This window comes from Mirounga leonina, unplaced genomic scaffold (assembly GCF_011800145.1).
Source record: "Mirounga leonina isolate KUSES-001 unplaced genomic scaffold, KU_Mleo_1.0 Mir_174, whole genome shotgun sequence".
Classification (NCBI taxonomy): Eukaryota; Metazoa; Chordata; class Mammalia; order Carnivora; family Phocidae; genus Mirounga; species Mirounga leonina.
Genome location: NW_023270451.1, coordinates 40,483,112 through 40,508,255, shown reverse-complemented (window position 1 = coordinate 40,508,255; position 25,144 = coordinate 40,483,112). Strand labels below are relative to the sequence as shown.

The 25,144-nt window shown below is 35.4% G+C and overlaps 2 protein-coding genes and 1 pseudogene across 6 annotated transcripts in view; all 3 read right to left on the bottom strand.

The window, feature by feature from the left end:
• Nucleotides 1-1,403: 1,403 nt before the first annotated feature.
• The window catches only part of MPP6 (membrane palmitoylated protein 6), a 127,336-nt gene continuing 103,595 nt past the window's right edge, over nt 1,404-25,144 (bottom strand). For all 5 annotated transcript variants that reach the window (XM_035020756.1, XM_035020755.1, XM_035020758.1 and 2 more), the window contains 3 exons: nt 13,248-13,450; nt 11,635-11,763; nt 1,404-5,047 (listed from right to left, as the gene is read on the bottom strand). In XM_035020756.1, coding sequence (XP_034876647.1) covers nt 4,871-5,047; nt 11,635-11,763; nt 13,248-13,450 — 509 coding nt within the window. In that variant the 3' untranslated portion in view covers nt 1,404-4,870. The remainder of the gene's footprint in view (nt 5,048-11,634; nt 11,764-13,247; nt 13,451-25,144) is intronic.
• On the bottom strand, nt 5,167-6,158 carry LOC118020877 (40S ribosomal protein S15a-like). Its single transcript, XM_035020762.1, has one exon. It carries the CDS (start codon nt 5,830-5,832, stop codon nt 5,440-5,442), a length of 393 nt encoding a protein of 130 aa, XP_034876653.1. The 5' UTR covers nt 5,833-6,158; the 3' UTR covers nt 5,167-5,439.
• Nucleotides 15,586-15,700, bottom strand: LOC118021445 (annotated as a pseudogene).

Here is a 25,144-nt window from a genome sequence, read left to right as displayed (position 1 = left end):
TTGGTGTGTGGAGGAAAGTCAGATTTATCACAGCACTGTATTATCAGCCAGCAGCCGTGAAGCAATTAAAAAGAGAATGCAACTAAGATGTCTTCATGTCTGATTCAAGGTCCACACTAATTGGACCTAACAACAGTTCTCCCTATAAAGAAACAGATGCCTTCTAAACTTAATACTATGGGTTAAACAATAGGGCTGCAATGATAAATTTCAGGCATAAGAACTAAGGTAGGGCAGCTTTAAGGGCCAAAGTTCAGAATTTCTTGGATGTCAGAGTACTAGATTGCTTAAATTTTATTTGATTTGTAAGAAGAATTTGTTAAAGGTTTGGACTGAGAGTGCGATTCTAAACTAAAATGGACCTCCTGACCAAGGCCACAAGAGAGAACAGACCCTCCTCAGAGCTGTTTTAAAATTAGAGGGAGGATTCTTGAATGGTGTGTTCTATTCATTATACTACCTCTGAAGAGATACATTTTAAATGAACTAAAAGATAAACAACCTCAATATAAGTGAATACATATAATAAATAAAGTAGCCTAATAAGGATTCTCCAGTCTAGCATTCATCACATCAGAGTTACAAATTACTTCTTGTAATTTAAGGTGAAGACAAATATTAAGCTAGCCCTATTTAACGGGTGGAATATTAAAAGTAAAGGGAAATATAAATTTTATCAAAGGTCGCATGGTCAGAATCAGAATTAGGATCTCAGCTAGTAGAAGTACACCATCTCTATTTTTAACAAAAGAGATTATTTTAAAGAAAGTAGTGCAATGTACTACGGAAGTGGTACAAACCATGCTTTAAAATTCTTACCTTAGAAATGAGATATCATTCCTTCACTTTTTAGTGTATTAAAGACTTATTTCTGTTTCTGCACTAAATCATTCCAGGAACACAAAGGTAACATAATGAATTATAGGACATATTAAAAAATGAATAAAACTTGAGGCTAACAAAAATGTAATTTAAAAATAATCTTACCTTAAGGAATTACAGAATTGTTATCTTCTTAAGATATACAATGCATACTCAAAAAATGATGCTGAATTATTAGTTGACTATATTCTTAAAAGTTTGTGAATATTCACTTTTATATATACAATGATCCCATTATTTAGAATACTGAATTTTGCTCAAGAACTTAAATACATTACAGATGTTATTACATGAATTCTCACAGCAAATCCACTGAACAAGAGGAGGGCAGTTACCATAATCTCTAAGCCTGAACCATATCACAAATTCATTTAAAGTTTAAATAAGTATTTACTAAGAGGCTGCCATCTAGAACTCTGTCCTTTTTGCTTAAAGAAATTAAGTTATAATAATCTTCTGAGCTTAATATTTTTCAGGAAGATTAGTATCTGCCTCAAGGTAAAACTAGAGCCTTAGAAAACAATGTGAAAAAGGTTTCAGAATGTCTAAGAATCTGGGAGTAAACATTTAAGATCACTAGCTATAGTTACATGGGTGACCATATTTAGTTTTATTATTCATGTATTTGGGGAGAATTTTACATATTATACATATGGCTGTATATATATTATATATATGGTGACTCAGACATTTATAAAATGACCTATATATGTACATAAAAATTCAGGATTTCTTTTTCCATATTTAGTATAAAGATTCATTACTACAAAATTATTGGCTCCCTAGCCTGTGATTTTTGGAAAATGGAGTGTTGTTTCAGAAGTCATAAAAGTACAATGTTAAGTAGAGCACTATTTTGACCAATTTTCAAAAATTTTATGGTTAATATTTATCAGTTCAAACTAACTGTACCTAACTCCATGGCTATCCATCTTGAAAATCAACTCCAATCACTGGATTATGACACTTACTGTTTTGTCTAGCAAGAAGTACCAATTTAGTGAATTTTTAAAGCAAAGATCATCTTTTATTGTCATTGGGATAGTATGGTCAAAGCAGTTAGTATCTGGCCATAATCTATAATGCTACACTATTGTATTTTATTGCTAATTTGCATTATTTCCTAATTTGTGTTAATAACCAATTTGCTCTTTTAAAGAAAACTTGTCCTGATAAGCTACTATAAGCAAATCTACTAGATTCTAGAATCTAGGGTTCAGGCTACTATTGCTGTAGTCATACTGGGTTTATGATAAGATTTCTATTTTAGAAAGCTATGTTCAGCAATTGTATAGTTAAGAATTGGCAAAAGCAAAAGTCCTGATGTATTAGATATTTGATAATATACAAATATCAAACAGGAATTAAGACTGCATAATCAAGACACGGCTGGAATAAAAGTGAAACTCTACTTGTAGTGCATCACATATATTCCACTAGTTATACTGTTACATGACTTATCCAGAAACATTACCTCTAGGGGTATTTGTACATTTGAAAATAAAAAACATATATATAATATTTAGTTGTATATAAATTGTCATGCCCTGAAATCTGAATGTGGACACTCTTCTGATCACAAAGAATCCTCGGGTGCATTAATGTATTGGCACAAGTTTCCCAAAGGCATTTGCATGTGCATTTGTATTTTAACTATTACCAATTGTTTAGCATCCCTTTAAACCGTTTTCTCTTCAGTAAAGCTAATTATTTTAGATATTTCCCGCAAGAGAAGTTCATACTTCATTGATTACAACAATACTCTCATTGCCTTGGGAGAATCCTGGGGCCTCTGGGACTCCTTGCCCCAGTACAGCTCTACTGAGTCCTGCAGACTCAGATGGGACTTCAGTTTCAAGTTCAATAACTACTGAGATACAGTGACCTTTTCTGAATTTATTCTCTTCAGCTCTGGCATCTAGACTGAGATAAACTAAACAGCATTATTTCATTTTATATTATGGGGGATCTAGTGTATATTAACTAGTCATGAATACCATTTATAATAGAAATAATTCCTTTAAGTATACACTATTTTCTAAATAATATGCATTTTAAACCACAGGATAAGGCTAAAAATACAGATGATGTAAAAATTATCTCCATTATGTGAAGACAGTTGAAATATTTTGTGGATACACTTCTTGTGCTGCTACGATGATCCCAAAGTTGTTCAAAGAGGCTCTGTGCAGAAGACAGCACATTTCCTGAAAATTTACAGTGTGTTGAAATACTAAATCATAAGACATTATCTCAACACTGCTTTGATTCAGGTTGCTTTGAGGAGCCGAGAATTGGATGCGAATATATGTGGTTTAAAAGTTACCAAAGTTATTAAAAGGGTATGATCCATTTTACCACTAATATCCCTATCCTAGGACAAAGAACATGAATTTGTGTTCTGGATATGAAACTCTAGAATAAAAAAAAAAACCTATACATTTCCAATCTTAACAATACAGCCACTTGGCTGTTTCATTGTGAAGAAGATTTAAAGCAATGTGTGCATAACTGCTTATTGCCAGGTATTTTCTCTTCCCTCTAAGCCCTTCTGGCTAGTGTTCCATGTGACAGCTTTGCTGAGGAGAAAAATTAACAGCCAGGTGCCTGATGCCTACCATGGCCAAAGATGACCACAAGCATCTAACCCTGTAGGTGTGAATACTGTCCCTATGAAAAGCTGGCAGCAACATAACATAACTTAGTTAAATGATGAGCTACATCTCTGAATATGTTTGAGGAAGAATTTATACCATCCAAGATTCCTAAAGGAAGATTTTAACTGAGGCGAATTTTAAAAATCTGAGTATGTTAATGCCTCTAAAAGAGAGCGGTTTTCCTAATTACTAAACAAAAAAGCGCATTTCCTAACAGAAATGTAAAAAAAAATATATAAAACCTTATTTAATATATATTATATAATGTATATGTTATATATAGGTAAGACAGCTGACAGTTATTTCCAAATCTCCTAAGTTGTTCAATGGATTTGGTTCTCAACACAAAAGATTTAAGTATTCTAACAATCACATCACACTTCAGAAAGGATGCTGATTCTTCAGAAAATCCCCCACTTGCAAACTGAGAGGCATTTTAAAGTATCACAGAAATTTGCAAAGGCATCATACATTTGCTGACTATCCTAATAAAAAACTGTTGAAAGCAGTAGGTTCATTTTTGTCAAATTTCTACATGTGAAAATAAATCAACTTTATGTGTCATTTTGCTGTGTTATGTGTTACAGGATAAGGCACTCCCTTAGCCTGCATGGCCTTCCTTGCTGTGTACACATTCACTTAGTATCAGCCTGTCATGGCAACAAATGAGAGTGCAAAGTATTGCTCTTCACTTTCCCTCAAGATGGAAAAAAAGGGGAAAAAAACATATCTGCCTAAATTAGAATGGATAGCCATATATCTCTGAAATAACGAAACCATGTAGTGTTGAGCAGACTTCTGATGTCAGACTTGGAAGGTATGGACATTATAGTTCTGTTTCTGTATGAATTAATATTAGGAAAGAAGGCCAATAACTACTATTTTCTCCTAATAAAGAGTAACTGACCCTTCACTAGTTAAATACTGAACTAAAGGACAGATTTACAAAACTATTTCAAGTATTCATTATCACAGTGAAAATGGGAGACCAATGCGAGAATGAAGGCTTTGAAAATTCCTTTGATGAAAAAGGCAAGGGTACTAAATCAAAACATATACAAAATGCTTCAACGCATTTCTTTATGTGGTATGAATAGAAAGGTTATCCATAAAAAGTTAGAAAAATTAAGATAAATTATATATTAGTACACCTTCCCAACCACATTTTATATAAAAATTCAGAATAGTGTACTGGTATTTCAATCTACACAATAAAAATGCCTGAACTTGGCAGATATCTTCTATCTGTGCATGTATTTTCTCAGTAGAAGGCTTATTTGTTGCAGTTACTTTTAAAAAGTTTTATTTCCATTATGAACCTTATTGAACCATCAGTAAACCCAGCTGATTGGGACCCACTGTGGCTCCATTCTCAGCTTCTCTATGGCAGTTTGTAGTTTCTCAAAGGCTTTGTCTAGATTGTCGTTTACGATGATCAAATCAAAATAGTGGTTGTATGCTCTTTGAATCCGTGCACTTTCGTCCACTGTTTTCTTCAAGTCAGAGTCCTGTCAAAGAGTGTTAAAAGGAAATGTTTCTATCATAATGTGTATTTACTTGCTCAAACACTGATTCAAAGTGAACATGAGAAATGAGGGCATTGGGACTTTTATGGTGATTTTGATACTAATGCTCAAAATCTAATCTATATAGTGTTAAAAGAGACATTACCACCTGTTCATATCCTAGTCTTTCCAGCAGTGCTCATGTTTGTTTTATAAGTATTCTGTATCTTGTTTCATTGATCTTAGGATAAGATTCCTAATTAAACAACTGCTGACCATAATCTCAGGGTGAAATCTAAGGTAATAAAACAATTATTGAAGGTTTCCAGCCCAACTATATCATCCTTTTCAAATGATTTTTTTTTTTTTTTAATTTGCATGTATGTATTACATCCTTAGAAAAAGAATCCCAGGATTTTCCCTTCTGGGTGTTTTTGTCTTGCTTCTTCATGGTCCATGATGCCAGCTGAGGTTGTCAGTACAATGAAAGCAAACTGGTGGGACAGGAGCAGATTATTCTGCCATTTTTGTAGATCTCTGAGTTGTACATCAAATCTGAAGCTCATCACTCCACACTTGTTTAACCTGCTTGTGAGGTTCACAACAATTTTCCCAGCTCTGTGATTATCAATGATCTCAAATTCACCAATGTAACCATGCTTCATCATCACAGTTAGAAACTGGTTAATGACTTTGGAGCATGGCATAATAAGAACCTGGCATTTACCTCTCCTTTCAGGAGTGTTAATGCTTTTGAGAGCATCTGCCAAGACATTCATGTGTACCATTTTGGCAGCACAGAAAGACTGTGGAAAGAGCTCAAAAGATTTTTATCTTGTGGGCTCTGAGATAATGGAAACCATTTTGCAGTGCCTATTAAGCTCAAAGCCAAATCTGCTGCCTATCTCTAGGAAAGAGAATATTAGAAATGTTATTTTGAAGACTAACTACAGGCTTCCTACCCCCACCAACACATACGCACATAGTTCTTTAGCTAGCATTGTTTATATTTTGTACACTATTTCTAGTCATTTTGGAATGATGTAGGTAATGAATAAGTAATGGGTTCTGCATGAGCAAGTAAAGCTTTTCATTAAATTGCAACTGTTTAGAAATTTCACAGTACTTCTACATGTTCTTCAAATATTTATTGATTTCTATTAAAGTGTCTACTATGTTTCATCATCTGTGGCTATAACAATGAATAAGACAGAGTGGGTTCCTACCCTCCAGAGGAGGAGACAGACTAAGGGCAAATAAACACAAAAACTTCCAAGTTGTAATGAGTACTATAAAAGAAACCAACCAGAACAAAGAATTTTGAGAATTCTATTTTAGATAGGGTGATTACAAAGATACCGAGTAAATGACATTTAAACTGAGAACTATAGTGGGGGAAAGAGCATCCCAGGCAGAGGAAACAGCAATGCAAAATCCGGGAGGGAAATGACCCTGATATGTTTTAAGATACTGAAAATCCAGGATGGATAGAGGGACTGAGGGCAGGGTGATACCTTGACATAAGTATGAGCTAGGTAGTGGAGAACTCACATGCAACAGAAAAACGTCACTGGCTTGTGGTGGAGAAAGAAGAGATGGAAATGACAGCAGACTGGAAATATATTTTGGTGATAAAATCATCAAGACTGGCTGATGGGTTGAATGTGAAAAGTGACGAATGAATGAATGAATGGATGGATGAATAAACCAAAACGTAGAAAGAAGCACTTGTAGAAAATGCAGAGTTGGGGAGTAGGAGTAGGGAGAGCACAATTTTTTGGGGGGGAGGGGGAGGGGAACACAATGTTCTTTGTACATGTTAAGTTTAAGATGTCTTGGGAGACATCCAAGTGCAGATATAAGCTAAGTAGAGATGGGTTATGCAAGTCGGAGCTCTGAATTCTGGGTTATCTATACATAAACTAGGAATAATCAGTGTAACAATGGTATATATAAGATAATGAGTTTGGTGAAAACACCAAAAGGGAAGTGTAGAGAGAGACATGAGTTCCAAACTAGGCCTGAGGGACACTAATACTTACATTTCAGTTAATATTTTCATTGATCTCTCTATTTGAAACAACTAAAATATCTTTTGTGATAAATGTGCAAACAGCCTCAATTCAACTTGAAAACAATTATTACCTATTATAGTCATTAACAATCTGCTTCCTTTAAGAAAACAGGTTTTTTTTGACAATGACAATCCTGTAACAATAGTGGAGTAGTACATCATTCAGATGGAAAAAAGAATAAAGAATCTCTATATATGGCCATGGAGAATCTCTAAATATATTGGTAAGTGGAAAATGCAGGCAGGCTACTGAATATAATAGGTTACTTTTTATGTAAGAAATGAGAGAGGGAGGGTACACATATATATTTGCTTATATTTTAAGAAATTGTGCAAATGACGACCTTTGTAGGTGGGAGTGGAGAGGACAGTGAAAAGCTAGATTTTCCTGTTAAGATTTACTTTAGAACTATGAAATGTATAGAATTATACAACAAAATTCAAATAAAAAAGGACAATATCTAAAAATCAAAAGCAAAATGAAACAAACCTGTGTTTCAAGTTGATGGTTTAACCATGCAGAAAGGAAATAGTTCAGTGACTTTAAAATAATACCCAATGGGATATATCTTAGGGACAATTTTTTAAAAGCCTGAAACTTAAAAGTTTTCAATAATCATACTGTTGACAATATCAATATTGATATTGTTACTCAGAAATTATAGAGTGGGTTCTTAGTTTATATATGTAAAGTAAGAAATAATGTCATCAGGAACCAAGATTTTCAGCATAAGAAAAAAGACAAATATAGAGTCAAAGAAGTTAAGTAAAATAATGGTAAGTTTAAATTGGAATTATCAAACTGAACAAATGATGTGTGTTTTCTAAAAAAAGAAAAATGTATTTCTTATATCTGGCCACCGAAAAGCCTGGAAACAATGAGCAACTAAGTTGAGCACACAACTTTAGCATCTATATTGTCTCTAAATACCATTTCCCACTAAAAGGAACCAGTTTTTTTAGATGGCTGGCTCCAGGTCTGGGTCAAAAAATGCGTAAGAAAACCTGGAACAGCTTATCTAGCTAGGAAGAAAAGAGTCATCAAAGATTACTGGGCTTGTGTTAAAAAAAACTCAGAAGACAAGCTGAATATTCCCTCAAGCTAAACATAGGCCAATTTAAACATCAAAAAGAGTAGTAACTAAACTAAGTATACAGAGAGGAAGTATTACAAGAGACTTTAAAACACAGCAATTTGACTGCATATATGCAGTGAGATAAACCTTAAGGACAAAACAAAACAAAAACAAAAACAAAAAAACCACCCACCAAAAAACTAGTTCATGGTAATCACACCCAGTAGTGTTGGTGCACTTATTCTCAGACTGTAGTATGTGTACTGTGGGATAAAGCGAATGAGCAATTATGTGATATTCTAACATTCCCAGTGTTTTTGAGAAGTGGGATACTCAGTAGTCAGAATGGAGATAAAAGAGGTTAAATAGGGGCGCCTGGGTGGCTCAGTCGTTAAGCGTCTGCCTTCGGCTCAGGTCATGATCCCAGGGTCCTGGGATCGAGCCCCGCATCGGGCTCCCTGCTCCGCGGGAAGCCTGCTTCTCCCTCTCCCACTCCCCCTGCTTGTGTTCCCTCTCTCGCTGTCAAATAAATAAAATCTTTAAAAAAAAAAAAGAGGTTAAATAAAAACCTTGTAATTCTGAATTTGAATGGGAAATAGCAGTATGAATTCATGATATGGTTTCCTTCAAACATACAACAGAAAAACATATCCTAGCTCTGTCTACCTGAAAGGTATAGCTAGAAACAATGATCAATCTTGTGACAATGTGCACTCCTAGTATTATGGTCTTAAAATACCATTCACTCTAAAAAGAATCAGAGCTTCTTGAAGCAACAGCTGATATCTGGCCTAGAAGAGAAAATGTACAAGAGGAGCCCGGAACATCTGTCATACCAGATAGCAAGGAAGCTGAGACTAAATAGGTCTCAAGGGCCAACTTGAATAAGCTCCTATTGGTCAAAGATGGGACAATTTGAGCATCAATAAGAATGACCATATCTTCTTTTTTTTTTTGTAACATATAATGTATTATTTGTTTCAGAGGCACAGATCTGTGATTCAACAGGTAGCAGGAGGGGAAGAATGAAGGGGGGAAATCGGAGGAGGAGATGAACCATGAGAGACTGATGGACTCTGAAAAACAAACTGAGGGTTCTAGAGGGGAGGGGAGTGGGAGGATGGGTTAGCCTGGTGATGGGTATTAAAGAGGGCACATTCTGCATGGAGCACTGGGTGTTATACGCAAATAATGAATCATGGAACACTACATTAAAAACTAATGATGTAATGTATGGTGATTAACATAATAATAAAAAAAGAAAAAAAATAAGAATGACCATAATAGAGTAACCACATCAAAAACTCACATCAGGTGCTCATAATGAAACTAAAAACCAAAGAAAACAAACCTTATTTGATCACCTGTTGCATCTGGGGGCTCTCAGAACAAATTCTATTATTCTGAAAACTGACCCATCAAAAGGAAAGTATAAGCATATACCCTGACTTTCCTATATGAACTCTACTTCAGAGTAATCAACTAATTGATGAGGAAAAGTTATTTCTTAGAAGAACTCTAGTTTATAAATTCAGAAAGAATGACAAACTTGAGTGTTATCATTTTACAATCCCTAAAAAATAAGTGATCCAGGCAAAGATGAATAAAACTTGCCAAAATCAGTAGGTAAAAAGCTACTGGAGAACTTTACAGATCAGGCTCACAACATTTGAACCCAGTGATTAATCTTATCACAAAAAAAGAGAGCCTTCCATATGCCTCATAATGTAACAAGGCAAGAAGTATCAATTATTAATTATTCTTGGGAAAAAAAAGTAAACCTATATCTGTTCAAGCTTCTATCAGTTCACAGGGAATAGAGGGAAATGACACAATGGGGACAAAATTGGCAAAATCTAGACTGTGAAGCGCTCTATAGGATAACTGACCCAACTTTTGTTTTGTTTTGTTTTGTTTTGTTTTTTGTTAGAGGAGGAGCTTGATCTCACGACCCTGAGATCATGATCTGAGCCCAAATCAAGAGTTGAATGCTTAACCAACTGAGCCACCCAGGCGCCCTAACCCATTTTTTTGAACAACTAAATTATAAGGTTACAAGAGAGGGGAGGTGGGGAGTGAGAATTTACAGATTAGAACAAGTAAAGGGATGTTTGCTTCCAGCTAAGATGTAGTAACAGATATCAGACTAACCCTCCTACCTGACAATGAAAACATGTGACAAAATGTTATGGAACAGTTTTTAAGACCTTGTGCACTGTGCATAAGGCAACAAAAGACTGATACCTCAGAGAAACAGGAAACAAATGAAGTGAACCCTACAACTACCCCAGCTTATTGTCTTGAAAGACCTTCTAGGCTTCAGTACACAAGGTGGAGCCCAGAAGGAGCCTACCCAACATTCCAAGTTAGCGTATACATATGCCCAGACTTACCAAGTTGTACACTTTCAGTATGTACAGTTTATTATATGTCAATTATCCTCAAGCTGGGGGGGAAAAAAGAAATTTAGAAGATATCAAGTAAATGCAACATGTTGATCTTGTATGGATCCGATTTGAACAAATCAACTGTAAAAAAAAAAAATTCTAAATCTTGGAGAAATTCAAATATGGATGGTATACTGATGATATTAAGAAGTTGCTCTTGTTAATTTTTTTGTGTTAATGGTGTAATGGTTATGTTTAGAAAGTCTTTATCTTTTAGAGATAGATAATGAAGTATTTATGGTTGACATATCAAAGATTTGCTTTAAAATAATTCAGGTTAGGGAGGAAGTGAAGAGAGGGCTAATTGAAACAGAAATGGCCACGCATTACTGAACCTAGGTGATGGGAATATGGGAGTTCATTTTTTTCCTCTTGTATGTACTTTAAGTTTCCCATAATGTGAAAAGAGAGAGAGGAAGAACAAGAGAAAACATGTAACAGAAACTAAAAGTCAGAACTAACTACCAGTAGTAAACCTTATGATGAATATGCTTGTTAATGGTCTTGGAGCCCAATTTCCTCACTGAGAAAATGAGAGTTGGATTAATATGTGTATTTTGATACTGCTCCATTTCATTTATATAGGGGGAATAAACTTGTGTGTGTTTTTTAAGATATTTATTTATTTATTTGAGAGAGCGAGAGAGAGAGAGGGAGGGAGAGCATTCCCTGCTGAGCACAGACCCTGACGCAGCACTTGATCCCAGGACCCTGAGAATATGACCTGAGCCAAAGGCAGATGCTTAACTGAATGAACCACCCAGGTGTCCCTAAACTCATGTTTTAAAACAAATAAAGTGAACAATGATTTTTAAGTAAAAGTCATACTGTTCCAAATCCTAACTATATCTCATGAATGAATTTTTATTCTGTAATACATCATATAGTGTATTTATTTCATAAATATGATTAGAATTAAACATGCCCAAAAGAAAAAAGAAAAAAAAATCTTACGAGTAAAATAACATCGTTAGCCTGAAAAGAACTGCTCACCGTCAAAAGCTTAGTAGTGATACCAGCATCCACCACTGCCTTGTGCATGGCACGTAATGTCTCTAGTTCTGGAGCAGCAATAAATACAACATAGGGCATGAACTCGGAAGTCCTCAGCACTTTCAGGGCCTGTGTAGAAGAACAATTACAAACCAATTTATATGGGATTAGAATTTGAATTATGTTACCCTTTAATTTATAATAAATGTTAACTAATCAAAATCTATCTGCCCTCTCACTAAGGATGAAGGATGAAATTTAATACTTGCCCACCTCTATCCTTTTGATTCCACACAGTACTTTTCTTTTTTTTTTTAGATTTTATTTATTTATTTGCCAGAGAGAGTGAGAGACAGAAAGAGAGAGCACAAGCAGGGGGAGCAGCAGGTAGAGGGAGTGGGAGAGGGAGAAGCAGGCCCCCCGTGGAGCAGGGAGCCTGATGCTGGACTCGATCCCAGGACCCTGGGATCATGACCTGAGCCGAAGGCAGACGCTTAACAACTGAGCCACCCAGGCGTCCCCATACAGTACTTTTCTAAAATAGTGATCCATTAAATGTGTTCTGACCTCAGTCATACTACCCTTTAATCCTCTTGAACAAAGGAAAGTATTGAACTTAAAGATCCAAAAATTATCAAGAATGATGTAAATGCTTTCTATGTTACTTGTAGAATTCTGTTAATATTGAAAAAGCAGAAATAATCTCAGTGTCTATTGAGAGTGGTTATATAAATTAATATACATTTGTACTGTGAAACACTATTCAGTAATTACAAAGAACTAAAAAAGCTCTACAGTAACTGACATGAAAAGATCTTCAAGACATACTGTTTAATGGAAAAAAGCTAAAGAATCTATATAGAATTTTCCTATTTATGTAAAAAAGAAAAATAGGAAACCCATAAAAAAATCTAATAAAATTATATAGATATGTATCTGTATTAAAGCATACTAAAATGACAAAGATATATACCAAGGTATTAATAATTATCTCTGAGTAGGGAGGTTAAGTTGGGTTGAGTGTGGAGGGGTGAGAAAGGGTCAGTGAGAGAGAGGGAATAAGAGTGAAGAGAATGGTGTGTGTGTGTGTGTGTGTGTGTGCGCGTGCAAAGGGGTGTGACTTTCTTTGTTCTTTATGTTGTAGCTTTGCTGAAATTTTAAAATCAGTATTTCCTAACACAATAATTTATGTTACTTAAACAAGTAAATACTAAACTTTTATCAAATTCTATTCCTATCCAAACCTCTATTGGTTAATTATTTTTTTTTAAGTTTTTATTTATTTATTTATTTGACAGAGACAGAGAGAGACAGTAAGAGAGGGAACACAAGCAGGGGGAGTAGGAGAGGGAGAAGCAGGCCTCCCGCGGAGGAGGGAGCCTGATGCGGGGCTCCATCCCAGAACCCTGGGATCATGACCTGAGCCACCCAGGTGCCCCCTGTTGGATAATTATTGATCAGAGATTTATTTAACTGGCTGTGGATGCATAATAAGGTTCTCTATCACCAATAGGTAATAGAAAGAGGCATCCTCACAATCTGAAAATAAAACCAAACAAAAACTTCATAGGAATTACGATTTTAAAAACAGCTTTGGAATCCATGCAGCTTACTTGTGGGTTGACATCCAAAATACAAGTTCGTCCAGTTTGGACAACTTCAAGAATAGAATCGATTTTGGTTCCATAGAGATTTCCTTCATATTCCCCATGTTCCAAATATTTTCCAGCTTTAATATCTGCTTCCATCTCAGACCGTGACACAAATTTATATGCCTGACCATCTTTTTCATCTTCCCTTGGTTTCCGTGAAGTAACTAAAATAATGTTGAGAATTTATACAAAGAGAACACAGGGTATTAAAATTGAGACTAAAATGCACAGGGTAGCTTAAGATTTTTCCATTTAGTTTGGGGTTGGCAAATTATGACCTATGGCCAAATCTGGTCTGCTTCTTATTTTTGTAAATTAAGTATTATTAGACTAGAGCTATGGCACATTTGTTTTATTACCTACGGTTTCATTCATTTTACAATGGTGTAGTAGTTGTGACATAGACCAGATGACCCACAAAGCCTAAAATATTTACTCTGTGGCCCTTGAATTAAAAAGTTTGCTGACCCCTGACCTACAGGAATGTTTTAAGAGGTAGTCCCCAATACACAGTTGATATTAAAAAAATGTGCTTTATAAAGTCAGCTTGAAACCTGAACATATATTTACATAGAAACAGTCCTAAATTTAGATTCTTAACTATGATGAGTCCTACTAAGCGTGGGATACATTGTAAGTGAATATCTTTTCCAGCTGCCACCAGCATTCCCCTTAAGGAATTTACACTTGAACACTTCCTAACTGAACACCCAACAAGTGAGCAAAATTCTATTTGTAGTTGGTATTATCAATCTTCTGAAACATATTTTTACCCACCAATTATCTATCCCTTTCTCCTCACCCTAACACCAAACCTTCTTCTAGCCTCTTGCTTATTGATATTCTGAAATGTGAACTGTTCTGTTCTGCAACTTGGTGGTGGATCTAGCCACACTTGATGTCATTATGTTCTATTAACTTCCTCTACTCTAACCTAAAGTATTTTTTTTTTTTCTGAGAGAATAACAGTAAACAGACCAAGTCAAAATTTAAAAGATCATTTTTGTCTGATAGCTTAGTTCTGAGTACTTCCAGAGATATACAACTCCTTTGCAACTTGGGCTAGCATAGGAAAGGAAATTCTCTTTCAAACTGTTGCAAAGATGTAGTTAGGTACTCTCTACAAATTTGTTAACACTGGCTTGGAAGAAGAAAAGTAATTTGTGTGTGTGTATGTTATTTTACAGTTTAACCTTAACCATTTTGGCTAGCTCAGATATAAAATCAAATACTTACACATGTAGAATATCTGATGAAATCATTAAGCACATGCAATTAAGAAGTAATCCAGATCAAAAGTTGACAATATTTTGACTATGTGTAATAAGCATAGCACATCAAGAAAATTTTTATAAGAACAGAATGAACTTGAAATTGAAGCTCAATAATAAGAGTCTAATTCATAAATGAGATCATTAGGCACAACAGGACTCCTTTTCTTCCCCTGTTGTTTTGTGGCTCAGCCTTTAGGGTGATCATCCCAGACAATTGTGGAGACCATATATAAAGTAACTAAAGACATTCAAGATGCTATGATGCATTTTCATATTCAAAAATGTGTGATGTCCAGGGTTTCTGAAATTATTCACTAAAGGTGGTATGATAAAATGTCTAAGGCAATTTTAAACTCCCCCAAATAAATACATACTAGGACTTGGCTCAATATCTGTGAATATAATTTTAGAAGAGTACGGTTTTTTGGTGAAGCTCTACAATGAAACCATATATGGGAATGTGCTGCTTGAAATAAATATGTATAGGCACACATATTGCCCCCATCACCACCTGCATGTTGAGGGGATCTTAATTTTTGGCAAAATGTTTTTAGTTTACAAGCAAAAAATTTTAAAAGATTTTATTTATCTATTTAGAGAGAGAGAAAGAGTGAGCGTGAATATGAATGGTGGGGGGAGAGGGAGAGAGAAGCTCAAGCAGACTCCGTGCTAAGCGCAGAGCCTGACACAGGACTAGATCCCACAACCTGAGTTGGGATCATGACCTGAGTGAAATTGAGTCGGATGCTTAACTGACTGAGCCACCCAAACGTCCCTAGTTTACAAGTGAATTTTAACTACAATCTCATTCTCTAATGAAAACTCAAAGAAAGCAAGGCAAAACAAAAATCAAAACCCCAAAACTATATTGCCATATATTTAATTCCCTTTCCATTCTTAGGACAGAGAAATTAGAATAGGGTAGCTTCACTACAACTCATTTCTTAGGTTTATATGTTAAGCAAATAATGTGATTTTTTAGAATTTAATCATTATGGCAAAATTCTAAATTGTTATAGCTCTTCAAATTATGAAGAAACAACAAAGTAACTTTTTTTATTAATTAAACTCAAGACATCAATGTTAAACTGATAAGAACAGATACTACACTTGATCTTAGCCAAAAGGCCGAGAAGCGATCAAGACATCAATGTTAAAAAGCAAACTTGATTCATAAGGTAGCCTATCCCCCTGGATTAATAATTTTTTCTATTTTAGGATCATTTAATAATATATAAAGGAAAATCTATTTAAGATTTGATTTGAGAGAAAGAACAGAAAGAGCACAAGGAAGGGAGAGGGGCAAAGAGAAAGGGAGAAGCAGCCTCCCCACTGAGCAGGGAGCCAGACATGGGGCTGGATCCCAGGACCCCAGGACCATGACCCAAGCTGAAGACAGACACTTAACTGACTGAGCCACCCAGGAGACACAAGAAAAATCCATTTAACACAATGCCAGCATTTACCTCCTCCTTATGAGACTGACTTCCTTATTCATACCACCTGACAATATGCAGCACACTACTATGTATCAGGAATTAGGCAAACCTGTCACACTTTTGCAGTGTTTCTTTTTTGTGTTGATTCTGTGACTTAAAAAAAAAAAAGCTAGATGCTACATAAATGTGAATGATTTAAAGAGAAGTAAAACACACCTACATTATATGAAAAAGTGAGTTACCCTGATGTATGGATATACCTAAATCTTTCTATATAAAAATTCAGATTTGAATCCTCACTAAAATATTTATTTACTGCTGAAAGGCAGCATATCTTTCTAGAAATTAATTTGGCACTAAGAAATCAAGAAACTGAGACATCTATATATATTTTTTGATGTAATAATTTCATATTTGAGATTTATATATACACACTTCATCATCTCTGATAACAAACATAACTATCCAAATCATATAAATAGGCAATAACACTATACTATATGCCAGAATATTAAGTTATTTACTTTTTTAAAAGGTTTATGATAAAATTGATCATTTTAACCATTTTTAAGTACACAATTCAGTGGCATTAGGTACATTCATATCGTTGTGCAACATCACCACTATCCATTTCCAGACCTTTTCATCATCCCAAACTGAAACTCTGTGTCCATTAAACACTGACTTCGCATTACACTCTCTCCTAGGCCCTGGTAACCACTACTCCACTTTCTGTCTCTATGAATTTTATTATTCTAGGTACCTCATATAAATGGAATTGTACAATATCTGTCCTTTTGTGTCTAGCTTATTTCATTCAGCATAATGTTTTCAAGGTTCATCCATATTACAGCATGGATCAGAATTTCATTCTTTTTTAAGGTTGAATAATATTCCACTGCCTGTACATACAACTTAGTTTACCCATTTATGCACTGATGGACATTTGAACTATTTCTATCTTTTTGGCTATTGTAAGTAATGCTATGAATATTCATGTACAAATATCTCAGTCCCTGCTTTCAATTCTTTTGGGTATATACCTATAAGTTGAATTGCTAGATCATATATAATGCTATGTTTATTTTTCTGAGGAACTGCTATACTGTCTTCCATAGAAGTATACCATTTTACATTCCCATCAGTAATATACAAGTGTTCTACTATCTCTACATCTTTACCAGTACTTGTTATTATCTATTTTTTTAAATGTATGATCTCAGGGTGCCTGGGTGGCTCAGTCATTAAACGTCTGCCTTCGGCTCAGGTCATGATCCCAGGGTCCTGGGATATAGCCCCGCATCAGGCTCCCTGCTCTGCGGGGAGCCTGCTTCTCCCTCTCCCACTCCCTCTGCTTGTGTTCCCTCTCTGTCTCTCTCTGTGTCAAATAAATAGATAAAAAAATCTTAAAAAAAAAAAATGTATAATCTCCTAATGGGTATAAAGTGGTATATCACTGGGGTTTTGATTTGCATTTCCCTAATGATCAGTGATGTTCAGCATCTTTTTATCTGCTTATTGGCCATTTGTAGATCTTCTTTGGAGAAATGTCTATTCAAGTTCTTTGCCCATTTCTGAATTGGGTTGTTTGTTTTATTATTGTTGTAGGATTAATATTTACATAAAACATATGACAATGACTTGTGAAGAAAAAGCTCATGATATAATGTTCATTCATTTATTCATCAAATATTTCTTGGGTATATCCTATGTGCCAGACCCTATTCTAGATTCTGGGTCTACAGAAGTACAAAAGACAGAGCAGCTCTCTGTTCTCGTGGGACATATTCTTGAATGTGGAAATAGGTGAGTAGTTAAATAAAAAATAAGAATTTAAGTGCTAAAACATAACCACTAGGTACTGGGAAGGCTACTTTAGATGGAATGGTCAGTAAAGGCCTCTGAGAAGATGAGATCTGAATAAAAAGAAAAATTCAAGCATCTGAAGATCTGGAAGGCAGAGTGTTCCACACTGAGGGACCAACAAGAACAAAAAGGTATGAAGGATAAGTTTGAGGAATCTGAAGAAAAGAAAGACCAGTGTGTTAAGTAGGAGAAAAACTATGGAAATTTTTATATGAATAATATGGTCATAATTCTATAATTACAAGTTTTTTAATTGTGTTCCTTGTATTTATAAACAGAACATTGAATAAGGTTTTTTTTTTTTTTTCTTTTTGCAGTCTCACAGTAACCCTCAAGTCCCAAGTAGAAGCTAAAATGCCAAGGATTTATAGCCTCCTCTTTCAGAGTTTACTAAAAAGTGGCCAACTTGGTCCTAGGATCATCTGTCCACCTACCTCTATCTTATATATACTCGGAAAGGAGTCACTGAGGTTATAAATTGTAGGTTCAGGGCAGAATGCTTTATTTTCTTTTCCTTTACCCCATGGTAAAATGATTCTCCCTGATGAATTCTGAAAACCCATGATGACATATTGTGGCAGCGGGGTGATTTGTACTCCCACTGTTTGGCAAAGCAAGAATGAGTTTCCTGTGGGGTGTGTGTGTGTGTGTGTGTGTCTGTGTTTGTGTATTCAAAAGATAGCCTGGCTGAACTGTACTGAAGGTATCCTGCACAGAAAAACAGAATGAAGGGTAGAGAACCAAGCAAAAGAGAATATGAAGTATGGGATTGGAGCTTGGCATTGGTCTCAAGGGGACAGCTGGAAATCATAATACCCTGGCCAGGGAATGGCAAAGTATGGAGATCTCTACAGAGTCTCCAAAGAACCTACAAATAGGCCTCAATGAAGAGACAGTATTTGGACATTTGTGACATAAAGAACTCCAGTCTCCAAAAGGCAAGATTTTACATGACAGCCCTTGAACCCCACTTCTTCCTGCCCTGACCCTGAAAACCAGAAGTAGCAGAGCAGGATGTGAAGGGAGAGTAATAAAACAAACTATACTCTTCCCCTCACAATATAGGTCCTAAGCCAAGGATCAGGAATGAGTTGTGAGGAAGGGAGAAACAGTGAACTGGATGCAACACTGAAGTTTTGAATTGGAGTAGCCTTTTTTTTTTTTTTAAACACCCAAAATAAAGTCTTATTTAGCAAAATGACACAGTTCTTATAACTGAAAGTGACTGGAAAGTTACAGAATCTTCTAGGGGACTGAGGGAAAAGTAGAGGGAAAGAAGATGTGACAGAGCATGGATGAAGTCAGCAGTTAGATGAAAATAAAAGTCTTTCCTGTTTGTACTCCCGAAGAGCTCATCCATCCAACAAACCACTTAGTTATATACTTGCCAGAAACAAATTAATCAAATAACCTAACTGCAAGGATACTAGGAAGTGAATACGTAGTCAATGTAAGAAAGGATTTTAGTGGCCTGATAGCTGTTTCCCCAAATTCAAGAAAAGATTTTAAATTAATGAATTGGGTAGAAGTTTGTTGAGAATACTTACACAGTTTCAAAGTATCTTTGAACAGATTACTTATTAATGACAAATAGAAGAAAAGTTACCTTTTACAGTGAAGAAATCTATCAGACATGCCCTAAATCAATAATCAAAGTTAACATCATCAGTAATGGGACAAACTGACAAGATGGACCTACTATGTAATGTTCAGAGAAGGATAAAACATGATTTATATTTTTCTAATAATGCATGATCTGAACCTAATCATGGGGAAACAATCAGGTAAACCCATGGTGAGGGACATTTACTTTAAGTGGATAAAATACTCCAACTAAAAGGCAGAGACTGGCAGAATGGATTTAAACAAAAAACCATGACCCATGACGGCTGTGCCCAAAAGACACATTTCAGATTCAAAGGCATCAGCAGGTTGAAAGCAAAAGGACTAAAAAATACCCCATATAAACAGACCTGGAGTGGCTATACATATATCACAAAATAAACTTAAAGACAAAGGAGTGTCAATCCATCAAAAAGATTTAAAAAAATACAAATTTAGATGCATCTAACAACAGAATTCCCAACACACATGCTGCAAAAACTGATTGAAGGGAGAAATAACTAAGTCAACAATAATATTTGGAGACTTCAATACCACCCTTTCAAATATGGATAGAACAAATAGGCAGGAGATCAACAAGGAAATAAAAGGTTGAACAATACTATAAACCAACTAGACCTAACAGACATCTGTAGAAGACTCCACCCAATGGTAGCATAATACCCATCCTTCCCAAGTATACCTGGAACATTCTCCCAAATGGACCATACCTGAGGTTATAAAGAAAGTCTCAATGAGTTTTAAAAAAGTATAATCATACAATGTTCTTTGACCACAATGGAATGAACTGGAAATCAGTAACAGAAGAAATTTGGGAAATGCAAAAATATGTGGAAATAAAACAATATGCTCTTAAACAACCAATGGGTCAAATAGGAAATCACAAATGTAATGAGAAAATTCTTTGAGATGAATGAAAACAAAGACACAATACCAAAAATTATGAGATGTAGCTAACGCAGTTGTTTTTAGGGAACTTTATAGCTGCAAATGCCTATTAAAAATGAAGCTCTCAATCCAATAACCTAACATTCCACCTAAATAAAAAGGAAAAATAGCAAACTAAACCCAGAGAAAGAAGGAAATAATAAGGACTATAACAGAAATTAATTAAACAGAGAACAGAAAACCAATATAGGAAATCAACAAAAGCAAATGTTGGTTTCTTGAAAGAACACCAACAATAACAAATCTTTAGGGAGAATGACCAAGAAAAGAAGAGAGAGAACTCAAATTACTAAAATCAGAAATAAAAGAGGAGATATTCCCATGGGTGCTGCAGAAATTCTGAAACCCATTAAAAAGAAACAGAAAGCCTTAGAAGACTTATAACAAATAACAAGATTAAATCAATAATCAAAACCTCCTACAAAAATAACCCTGGGATCAAATGGCTTCAAGAGGGGGTAAACTCTATGAAACATTTAAAGAAGAATTAACATCAATCCTTTACAAACTCTTCCAAAAAATCGAAGTGAAAGGAACACTTCCCAATTCAGTCCATAAGTCCAGTATTACCACAATTATCAACATTAGCAACATCATAAGAAATGAAATCTATGGACCAGTATCTCTTACGAATATAGCTGTACAAATACTCAACAAAATACTAGCAAACTGATTCTAGAAGCATATAAAAAGGATCATAAACCACGGCTAAATGGGATTTAGGAACACAGGAATACAATGAATGTAAAAGAATAAAAAACAAAAAATCATGTTGTCATCTCAATAAACAAAGAAAAAAACATTTGGTAAAATACAGTACCTTCTCATGATAAAAGTCAATGAACTAGGAGAAGAGAATTTCTCCAACCTAATGAAGGTTATCTACAAAAAAACTCACAGTTAACATCATACTTAGTGATGAAAGACTGAACACTATCTCTCTAAGATCATGAATAAGACAAGGATGTCCACTTTTGCCACTTCCACACTGCAGTGGAGATTCTAATCAGGGCAGTTAGACAAGAAAAAGAAATAAATGGCACCCAGTTTAAAGGAATAAGGAAAACTGTCTCTATTTGCAGGTAACATGATCTTGTGTATGGAAAATCCTGAGAAATTTGCAAAAAAATTACAACAAATAAATGAGTTCAGCAAGGTTAAAGGATACAAGATTAATGCACAAAAATCAGGTGTATTTTGGGGTGCTTGGGTGGCTCAGTCAGTTAAGTGTCTGCCTTCAGCTCAGGTCATGATCCCAGGGTCCTGGGATTGAGCCCTGCATCTGGCTCCTTGCTCAGCAGGGAACCTGCTTCTTTCCTCCCCACTCAGGCTCTCTCTCTCTCTCAAATAATAAAATAAAAAAAATCTTTAAAAAAAATAAATCAGGTGTATTTCTATACACTTGTAATGAACAATGTGAAAAGGAAATTAGGAAAATTTAAATACTTAGGAATAAATTTGATAAAAAAAAGCATACGACTTGTACACTGAAAACTACAAATATTATTGAAGGAAATTAAGGAAGAATAAGCTATAAAGTGTTAGAGAGTTATGGATCAGAGTAGGACTACTTTATCCCCAGAACACTGAAGAGATTTAGGACTTTGAAGCAAGGAGCTAAAAACTGGAGGTGGGGGTATAATTATGCATACGGAGCAAGTTAATCTATACCTTTTCTCCCTCTTCATCTTGTTAGAGAACAGATTCAGCAGGGGGGATATCTGAAAACTCTTCTCTGGAAAACTTAACGGCTCCCCCCAAAAATATTTTATGCCAACTTTTTGGCTCCTCCAACAAAACAGCTGTCTCCTTGCCATCTCATAAAATAAAGCTCAGCCAGTTGCCAAGACCTGCTCAAGTACACGGGGCTTCCAACCAGTTTTTTTTTTAAAGATTTTATTTATTTATTTGAGACAGAGAGAATGAGAGACAGAGAGCATGAGAGGGAGGAAGGTCAGAGGGAGAAGCAGACTCCCTGCCGAGCAGGGAGCCCGATGCGGGACTCGATCCCGGGACTCCAGGATCATGACCTGAGCCGAAGGCAGTCGCTTAACCAACTGAGCCACCCAGGCGCCCCTCCAACCAGTTTTAACACTTAAGTAGGGATGTACAGCCAAGGATCAGTACATAAAAGAAAAAAATCCTCTAGCATAAAAGGGAAAACACAAACATAGCATAAACAGAAAAAGTAACCCGGAGGAAAGCAGAGGTAATTCAGCTATAGATAAAACTGAAAAAAAAAAAACCAAAACACTATTTACGATTCTTGGAGATACATAAAATATAGCCCCCATAAACAAACAGAAAAAAACTGGAAAATAAGATTACTCATGGTAAAGCATTGATGGAAGAGAAAATAAAGAACTCAATGTAATCTTTTAAAGAGTAGAATAAAAAGATAAAGGGACAGACAACATGATTAAAAGAGAGAGAGAGAGAGAGAGACATTGAGAAGATGAATCCAGGATGCTCAACATCCAGCCAACAGAGATTCTAGAAAAAGTGAACAGAGAGAACATGGAGAAATCATCCAAGAAATAATAATTTTCCAGAATTGAGGGACAATGAATCTCTAGTCTCAAGAGCCCACTGATCATCAGCACAATGAATAAAAAAAGATGAAAGATGTACATGAAGGCACATTATTAAATTTCAAAATACTGAAAAACAACAAAATGAAACAAACAAAAGACGCTGAATTTCTGTGAAAGAAAAATAAGGTCACGTATGAAAGAACAAAGATTACAAAGGCACTTGCCTCAACAGAACTGGATTCAAGAGTAACATCTTTTGAGTTTTACAATCTCGAATTTCTATTCTTGGTCAAGCAATCAAATATAGGACGGAAAATATACATCTTCAAATACAAAGATAAATAAATTATATCTCATACACCATTTCTTGTGATGTTACAAGAGGCTATTTCCAGCATAACAAGGTTGCTGTCAACCCAGGAGAACAACAAAGGGAAACACTCCCATGTTAACAGTGGGGCAGCCAGAATGGAGAGCGTCTTGTCCTCACTGAAGCAGGAAGATCTATGGTTCTGAGACAGAGGTCTCCAAGAAAATAAACACAACTTACTGGATGAGTCTTTGGTTTAAAATAAAATTATACACGTACACATATAAAATTAAGGTAAGGATGGGAAGAAAAAAGGACTCCATAAATTGCTAGATGGAAGGAGAGGGAGAAGCTGTTCAAGAAAGTAAAATTCAATGAACTGAAACTAGACTTGTTTTTATATTGGGAAGAGAGTCAGGAAGTCAACAGATAAGCTTACACTGGATAAAGCAAGAAACTGCAGAATGATGACGTTAATAAGAAATATGGAAGACCACCAAAATAAAGAGCAAGAAACATGAAAAGCAACTGTTTCTGGTAAGTAGGCCAAAGGTGGGGTACAGCAATATAAGCAGTTAATTTTTCTTTTTCTTTTTTAAATTTATTTATTTGACACAGAGAGATACAGCGAGAGAGGGAACACAAGCAGAGGGAGTGGGAGAGGGAGAAGCAGGCTTCCTGCTGAGCAGGGAGCCCGATGCGGGGCTTGATCCCAGGACCCTGGGATCATGACCTGAGCCGAAGACAGACGCTTAACGACTGAGCCACCCAGGCGCCCTGGCAGTTAATTTTTCTATTACATATCTTTAAGAACTACTTGATTAAAGTACTGTACATGTATTAACTTGATAAAAATAAGAAACAAAATACTTTAAAATACTTAGGTCACAGTGAGATTTTCTTAGCTATTTAACCAGTATTTGTCTGAATTTAGTGACTTACAGTGCCTAAAATGGAATCCAAGGCCTTAACCTGAAGGGATTACAAATAGCACATGGTTACTACTCTCCCAACCAATCCATAAAAATTTCAGCAATGAGATTACTCACTGAAAATTAAACCTCAAAACATACTAGATGTTTTGAGAAACTCTAAAATTCATCTAGAAGAGATGGAATGACATTAGGCTAAGAATTAACTCAGAACAGCTTAATGGCATTAATATACCTAAAGAAATACTGTTAATCAAAAGGGGGCTTGGTCAGCAGAAGCACAGAAAGGGGTTATAAAGACAATGCTGGCTATGTATATTAGTCCTTATAACAAGTCTATGACATCATCTAGCTCCTTGATGTGATTCCATTCTTATTAAGCACACTTCTGACATCATTATTTAATTTTCCATATAAATATGCAAATAGGGAAAGAATGCAAAGATCATAAAATGAATGTTTGGTTAATTTAATGGTTATACTTCTCATCAGTATTATTTTTATTTTATATGTCAACCTTTGTGACTTTGATTAATGCTGCCTGCTCAGGAAGATGAATTGCTGTTGATGCGCTATCAAAAATCAGGTTAATGACCTGTACAAAATTCACAAAGGGATGGCCACACTGAGGGGTCTTAGGATCCAGCAGGTCTCCCTCTTTTCTTTACACGAAAATGGGTAAACAAACAAACAAAAAAACACTCTTCAGATGAACAGTTGTACAAAAAAATACAAAGTTAATGCTGATTTTGCCACAACCCCTAACACTTGCATTTGTTTATTTATTTTTAAAAAATGATTTTATTTATTTATTTGGCAGAGAGAGAGAGAGAGAGCACAAGTAGGCAGAGCAGCAGGCAGAAGGAGAGGGAGAAGCAGGCTCTCCCCTGAGCAGGGAGCCCGATGCGGGACTCGATCCCAGAACCCTGGGA